Genomic DNA, 7,853 nt, shown 5'->3' with positions numbered 1-7,853 from the left:
CACAAACAGAGTTGCCCCTTTGGTGAGATCGCACTCGCAGGTAGGTTAAATGCTGATAAAAGCAAGCGCCACAAACATGGACCCAGTCCTTCAAAAATCTCCTGCCGACGCGTTTCGGGCATTGCGCCCTTCTTCCTAGGCAGTTTCAGCAAATGACGGCACACAAAGACCAGCCAGTACATCTCCTTATGTGTATTGGCTGATTACACTCAGGTGAGTTTTCTCAATGAACTATGGGACTGGTAGTCCATTCTCCCCATGTGAGTCGCCGCCTTCAAGTGCGATTTCCTCATATTTAAAAGGCACCAATGGGTATCTCACAAAGTCGCTCTCGCATCTTAAACAACACCTCCAGCTCCGCAGAATGCTGCCCAAATAAGCAGCTGCAAACACACTCGGATATCGTGGCGGTGCGATCTCGTGGCCTGGGCAGACCACTTAACTTTCACAAACAGAGTTGCCCCTTTGGTGAGATCGAACTCGCAGGTAGGTTAAACGCTGATAAAAGCAAGCGCTACAAACATGGGCCCAGTCCTTCTAAAAACTCCTGCTCAGGCGTTTTGGGCATTGCGCCCTTCTTCCCAGGCAGTTTCAGCAAATGAAGACACATGAAGACCAGCCAGTACATCCCCTTATGTTTATTGGCAGATTACACTCAGGTGAGTTTTCGCAATGAATCATGGGACTGGTAGTCCATTCTCCCCATGTGGCTCGCCACCGTCAAGTGTGTTTTCCTCATATCTCAAAGGCACCAATGGGTATCTCACAAAGTCGCTTTCGCATCTTAAACAACACCTCCTGCTACGCTGAATGCTGCCCAAATAGGCAGCTGCAGACCCGCTCAGATATCGTGGCATTGCATTCTCGTGGCTCGGGCAGACCACTTAAGTTTCACAAACAGAGTTGCCTCTTTGGTGAGATCGCACTCGCAGGTAGGTTAAATGCTGATAAAAGCAAGCGCAACAAACATGGACCCAGTCCTTCTAAAATCTCCTGCTGGCGCGTTTTGGCATTGCGCCCTTTCTTTCTAGGTAGTTTCAGCAAATGAGGGCACATGAAGACCATCCAGAACATCCCCTTATGTTTATTGGCAATTACACTCAGGTGAGTTTTCTCAATGAACCATGGGACTGGTAGGCCATTCTCCCCATGTGGGTCACCGCCGCCAAGTGCGCTTTCTCATATCTCAAAGGCACCAATGGGTATCTCACAAAGTTGCTCTCGCATCTTAAACAACACCTCAAGCTCAGCAGAATGCTGCCCAAATAAGCAGCTACAGACCCACTCAGATAATGTGGCGATGCATTCTCGTGGCTCGGGCAGACCACTTAACTTTCACAAACAGAGTTGCCCCTTTGGTGAGATCGCACTTGCAGGTAGGTTAAACGCTGATAAAAGCAAGCGCTACAAACATGGGCCCAGTCCTTCTAAAATCTCCTGCTGACGCGTTTCGGGCATTGCGCCCTTCTTCCCAGGCAGTTGCAGAAAATGGCAGCACATAAAGACCAGCCAGTACATCCACTTGGGGAGAATGGACTACCGGTTCCATGATTCATTGAGAAAACTCACCTGAGTGTAATCTGCCAATAAACATAAGGGGATGTACTGGCTGGTCTTCGTGTGCCGTTATTTGCTGAAACTGCCTGCCAGTGGTCCTAAAGCGACCCTCAGCCTTTGGGACTCCCTAGGGGGGACCCAGGGAGAGCCAGGCGCGAGCCGGTCTCTCCCTGGGCAGGTTCGCGCGAGGAACATCACAGGTGGGGGCTGATTAGCAGAGGGATTAAAAGGGGAAGTCAGGCGGGCGGTTAGGAACTGCGTGGGCGGGAGAAGTGAAGGGAGGTTGTTTTGCGCTCGTGTTCCCACCTCTGTCCTGGGTTATGGAGGAAGCTGCGGAGGTCAGGAGGGCTGTCCAAATCCTCTGTGCGGCAGGGCGCGAGGACTTGTTGATGCCTGGTGTCCCGGCGGAAGCCTGGGTCGGCATGGCCCGCCCCCCTCGCAAGGCTTCGGAGGGCGTCGCCAGGGCTGTGGAGGCGTGTCTATCGCCGGGCCCAGAGGAAGAGGAGGACGGCGAGGCGGCCATGCCGGCAGACGGGCCTGGGCTTATTTTGCCCGCCGTGGAAGCAGAAACCCCGCCGTGTGACCCGGGCGCCCTCCAGCAGGTATGTGCATTACCGTTTTTCGATGCTGGTGCACGTGGGGCGCCCGGGGGGAGGCGGGGGCGTTCCGTGGGCCGGCTGGCTCCGCGCACAGGCGAATTTGCACTTGGGAAGTCGGGGAGGTTGCGGGGGGGCCCCAAGCCCAAGCGTGGGCGCAGCTTGGAGCAGCATGGGCGCTTGCACGCCCCTCTACCTGCTGCGGTGCCCCCTGCCTCTTCCCCCTCGGTACCGCCTTTGGCAGAGGGGGTCTCCCCATATTTATGGCTTAACGGGCAGTGTTATCTGCTCTCCCCTGCATTGACGGGGCCTGTTCCTGCCCCCCTCCCTAATGTGGGCACTCCTCCTTCGGTGGATGCAGATGCCAGGCACCCCTGTGCCACGCTGATGTCGCTCCCCCACCCTGAGGCCCTACCCCCGGCCCCTGCTGTGGTTATGATGGGGGCTGCACATACATTGCTGCCCCCTCCGGCCAAGGCTGCTCCAACTGGTGCTCCTGGCCCTCGGCCCCCCCCTCACAATTCCTTGGCCCCGGGTGGTAGGGGTTTGTTGCGGAAGGGAGCGCCCCCGGCCAATGGCCAGTCACTGTTCCCGGTCCCCAGGGGTCGTCCAGGTGGGCTTCTGGGTGGCCCTGAGGCTGGGTCGGTGGGTGTCACTGCCCTGGCGTCGGGGGGTGATTGCGGTTCCGCTGCGGGGGGCAATGTTTTTGGGGCTGTTTCCTTGTCTGGCTCGAGCGGCCGCAGTTTTCAATCTGCGCCATCGGCTGGGCGGCTGTTGGCTGTTTCGACGGGCCCGGGAACTGTCCACACGGCTGTTTCCAGTGGTGGGCTTACAGGGGGGCTGTCTGGAGCGGACGGCTCTTCTACAGCTTTCAGTGCACATAGCTTTCAAAATATCGACTGGCAATTTTATGATGGGGGTATTGGTGATGGGGCTATGCCCAGTGGTAGTGCTCAAGTTGAATTTTCTGATGAAGCTTTCGGTGGGAGTTTTCATGATGACGAGTTGGAAGAGGGGGAATTGAGAGACAAAGATGTTGGGCTTTTGGCAGCACGGGCCCAGGGGGGTGGGTTGGGGCAACCCACTGTTTCTCGTGTTTTGCAGGAGTCTCGAGCGGACCATGCAGGTGTACGAGGGGCAGTGTGGTCTGGACCTTCTCAGAGGGATCGTGGGGCTGTCCCACAGCAGTCGGAGCAGTTACCGAGAGGTAAGGATGGGTGGTGGTCCGTATGGCAACCTAGGGAGAGTCTCCCTGTTAAGAGTACAAGATCTATTGGTACGGGTGATGGGGTTGTGATTGAGCGAGTCGCTCTGGCACCGAGGCTTGAGCGGCCTGTACTTTCGAATGTTTCTAATGTGCAAGTTGCAAATGCAGTTTCTACAGCGGGGGTGGGCGGGGTGGATGCCACACGTGTCACGGAGGATAGTATCCTACCGAAAAAGTTGCCTTATTCTGGGGTGGGAATGCCTTTGGGGTCTCATTTATCTGAAAAAACGAAGAATTTGATATGGTCTGGGGCATTTGTGGATGTTTTTCGGCTTCTCCATAGGGATGTTCAGGCAAAAGAAGGGTCAAAGGAGGAGGAATTAGAATTGGCTCGGAGGCCTCGTGTTCCGAAGTCCATAGAGAACTGGACTTCGGCCTTTCTTATTTATGCCAGCGTTTATTGTCAACGTCATCCTGAGAAAGCAATAGACATGTTTAAATATGCTGATGTTATACGCAAGGCTCACAGTTATTTTGGCGGCTTTGCTTGGTTGTCCTATGATGACGAATTCAGGGCGCGCATGAGCGCTTTCCCTGAGCGTTCGTGGGGTGAGGTGGATTCAGAGTTATGGTTGCAATGGATGGCATCGGCAAACCCCCCTGCTACGACCCACACAGCTAGCGGGCAGCCCGTGTATTATCGCCCCTTTTCAGCTCGCCCCGCTCAGTCTGGGGCGGGGGTTTGGGGCAGAGGTCAGTCAGCCGCTTCTGGCACATGCTGGCATTTTAACAGGGGTTCCTGTAACAGACCTGCTTGCAGGTACAAACACGAGTGTTCGCAGTGTGGTGGGAAGCATGCCCTCACCCAGTGTTTTCCCGGCCAGCGATTGGGTGAGCAGGGACGAGGTTCAGGGGGTAGGGGGCAGCAACAACAGTCTGTTTACAAGGGCCCCTACTCCTATTAGGCAGGAGGTTCTCGATCTCGGGCTGGTGGATTATCCAGATTTTGAGGCCGCTAAGATTTTGTCTTGGGGTTTCAAAATTGGGTTCAGGATTGGGTATCAGGGACCCAGGGTGGGCAGGTGGTCGGACAATTTGAAGTCTGCGAAGGAGAGTCCCCATGTTGTGCGGAAGAAACTGGATGCTGAGCTTGCGGCTGGTAGGATTGCTGGTCCTTTTGTGAATTGTCCTCTGCCTGACTTGATTGTATCGCCCCTGGGTGTGGTGCCTAAGAAGGCGGAAGGGGAGTTTCGTCTTATCCATCACCTGTCCTGGCCCGAGGGTTCATCAATTAATGACTTTATTGATCCAGCTGACTCAACCGTCAATTATGCTTCGGTGGACGATGCCTTACGGCTCGTGCGCACGGCTGGTGTTGGGGCTTTGCTGGCAAAGAGCGACATTCACTCGGCTTTCCGGCTATTGCCCATTCACCCTTGGGATTTCAGTCTGTTGGGAATGCATTTTGACGGTAGTTTCTACGTGGATAGGGTGTTGCCCATGGGCTGTTCAGTGTCATGCTCCCTTTTTGAAACTTTCAGTACCTTCCTGCAGTGGCGGTTCACTTTTGTTAGTGGCCACGTATTGGTCTGTCATTACCTTGATGATTTTCTTTTCATTGGGGAAGGTCGATCTGGGCAGTGTCAGTCGGCTTTGAACATCTTTCAGGCTCTAGCGGAGGAATTGGGGGTTCCATTGGCGCCGGACAAGACAGAGGGTCCCTGTACGTCCCTGACTTTCTTGGGGATCGAAATTGATACTCTGTCTATGGTGGCGAGATTGCCTGTGGCTAAAGTGAAGGAAATGTCCGCTTTTATACATCTGGTGTTGGGGGAGCGGAAAGTTGTTTTGAAAACTGTGCAGAAGTTGTTGGGTTACCTCAATTTTGCTTGCCGGGTTGTTCGGGCGGGCAGGACATTCTGCAGACGTCTCGGATTGTCCATGTCCGGAGCACGCCTTCCCCATCATAGGGTGCGCATTACCACCGCTGTGCGTGCCGATTTGACTGTCTGGCTCCGTTTCCTACAAGAGTTTAATGGCGTGTCCTTGTTTTTTGCGGATGAGGACATGGTATGGCAAGTACAGTTGTTCACTGATGCGTCAGGGGCTCATGGCTTCGGAATCTTTTGGGAAGGTCGATGGTGCGCGGCCGGCTGGCCGGCGCACTGGAAGGATCAGGGTCGCAGCATAGCGTTTCTGGAGCTTTTCCCGCTGCTGGTTGCTCTGCACCTATGGGGGGATGAGTTTCGGAATCGCTCAGTCTTGTTTCACGTAGACAATTTGGCAGTCGTGCACCTTGTCAATCACCAAAAGGCTCGGGATTTGCGGGTTTTGCGGCTCCTGCGCGCATTCATGCTGCGGTGTCTGCAATTAAACATTGTCTTTAAAGCACGGCATGTTCCTGGTACTTCTAATTGCATCGCTGATTCTTTGTCTCGCTTTCAGTGGTCCGAGTTCCGCAAGTTAGCTCCTGGGGCGGACCTGGAACCAACAGCGATCCCACAGTACGTATGGGACCTGGGGGATTGAGGGTTCACCACTTGGTAGAACATTCAGTGGCTGAATCCACCAGGCGGGGCTATGGGAAAGCCTGGAATGAGTTTCTGCAGTTTGGTAAGGATTCAATGGGGCCGATTGGTGCGGGTTGGTCTGATGAACACTGTGTCTTGCAGTTTGTTTTACATCTGGCGGACAAAGGCTTATCGCCCACTACCATTTCTGGCAAATTGGCTGGGGTTTCTTTTTATGGGCAGCTTTGGTGGGGGAGGGACCCGGTTGGGGGGGTGTTGGTGCGTAAAGTTTTGAAAGGTTTGGCCAGGCTCCGGGCTGGTGGTCAGCAGCTCAGGCAGCCAGTGACTTTTGAGTTGCTCCAGTTGCTGTTGCCGGAATTGGAGGTGTGTTGTTATGATGCTTTGGAGTGTGCCAAATTTCGTTTGTGTTTCATTTGGTTGTTCTTTGGGGCATTTCGGGCATCAGAGTTGTTGGGATTGCGGGGCAGGGTAGGTATGACCAGCAATGAGGTGGTGTTGGAAAGTGACAGAGTGCGGCTGTGGCTGCGGGCATCTAAAACCGACCAGATGGGGAGGGGTAAGTGGGTGTTCCTTGGTAGGAGTGGTGTCTCTGCATGTTGCCCGGTGGGGGAATGGGAAATGTTTGTGTCCTCTTCGCAGTTTCTTCAGGGGTCCATATTTTGTCATGCGGATGGTAGTCCCATAGTTGCATCTCAATTGTTGGCTGTTTTACGCAAGGTTTTGTTGCGCTTGGGGAAGGATCCTGTTCAATTTGGTACTCATTCTTTCCGAATTGGTGCGGCGACGGAGGCCGCTCGGTTGGGGTGGGACTGGTCCCAGATCCGACGAATTGGTCGTTGGCGTTCTAAGTGCTGTGAAAAGTATGTGAGGAAATAAGGCATTTTGGCTTGTCTAACATTTCTTTCTCTCCTAGGTCCCTGGCCATCAGTCGCCGGATGCAAACGAAGGGTGTGGATACTGGGGCACTCTTTTGTTAAAAGGGCAGCTTTAGCCGCTGCCAGTCAGCTCTGTGGGAGATCACTTGGTCTGAACAGTATGACACACGAAGTATCCTGGCATGGAACAGGGGGAATGCGCTGGGGTGGGCTTTTTCCCGCCTTGGCTGCTCTGGTTTCGCAGTGTTTGGGGGGCCCTCCGGATCTCCTGGTGCTACACTTGGGAGAGAATGACTTGGTTTCTCTATCTGGGTTGACCTTGTTAAAATTAATGAAGCAGGACCTGGAAATCATCAGAACCACATGGGTGAGCACCATGCTTATATGGACTGAGTTTGTGCCTCGTGTGCAATGGCGTGGGGCAAGGAACCACTCTGCCCTGGAAAAGGCTAGAAGGAAAGTGAACAGGACAATGCGCCCCTTTTGTCAACATTGGGGTATCTACAGTTTGGACCATTATCATTTAAAAGTATCTGAACATCATTTATTTTGTGAGGACGGTGTGCATCTATCAGCTTTGGGCCTCTCTTTTTACCTCCTTGAACTCAGGGACTTGATTAGCAAGGTTCTTCAGGTACAGTTGTGGTGTGCTCCTTCCTTTCCTTTAGGTGGGGCAGGAAAACGCTAAAGGTTTTCCTGGGTGGCGGGTTTTTGTTAGTGGGGGTGGGCAGCCTGGAGCGGGTTGGCCATCCTGAAGGGTAGCATTGGGTAGGCTAGGGGTAGTAGGCAGGAGTTTGTTCGGGGTTTTGGGATTTTGGTTTCGTAGGCTCACTGTAGAGTTGAATTATGTAAATAATAAATAAATAATGAATGTGTTTATGATATTTATGATGCACCTGTCCTAAAATAAAAGTGGCCTTTCTTGCTCCTAAAAGAAGGTGTGGACAATGTTTTCTTGCGCGAGGGGGGACCCAGGGAGAGCCAGGCGCGAGCCGGTCTCTCCCTGGGCAGGTTCGCGCGAGGAACATCACAGGTGGGGGCTGATTAGCAGAGGGATTAAAAGGGGAAGTCAGGCGGGCGGTTAGGA

The 7,853-nt window shown here is 53.7% G+C and overlaps 1 protein-coding gene across 1 annotated transcript; it reads left to right on the top strand.

Moving 5' to 3' along the window:
• Window positions 1–2,540: 2,540 nt before the first annotated feature.
• Window positions 2,541–7,454, top strand: LOC147723114 (uncharacterized). The gene is made up of 2 exons (XM_086966926.1): window positions 2,541–3,360; window positions 6,805–7,454. The coding sequence occupies exons 1-2, from the start codon at window positions 2,541–2,543 to the stop codon at window positions 7,452–7,454; spliced, it is 1,470 nt and encodes a 489-aa protein (XP_086823052.1).
• Window positions 7,455–7,853: the final 399 nt, after the last annotated feature.

Source organism: Lissotriton vulgaris, chromosome 4_1, assembly GCF_964263255.1.
Source record: "Lissotriton vulgaris chromosome 4_1, aLisVul1.2, whole genome shotgun sequence".
Classification (NCBI taxonomy): Eukaryota; Metazoa; Chordata; class Amphibia; order Caudata; family Salamandridae; genus Lissotriton; species Lissotriton vulgaris.
The sequence above is the reverse complement of the archived record's forward strand: the minus strand, read 5'-3'. Positions and strand labels throughout refer to the sequence as shown.

Excerpts from the sequence above, each read along its gene's own strand:
- LOC147723114 (XM_086966926.1), top strand. The coding sequence starts at position 2,541 with ATGTCGCTCCCCCACCCTGAGGCCCTACCCCCGGCCCCTGCTGTGGTT. Across the intron at positions 3,361-6,804 it reads GTCGGAGCAGTTACCGAGAG|GTCCCTGGCCATCAGTCGCC; the intron begins GTAAGGATGGGT and ends TTTCTCTCCTAG.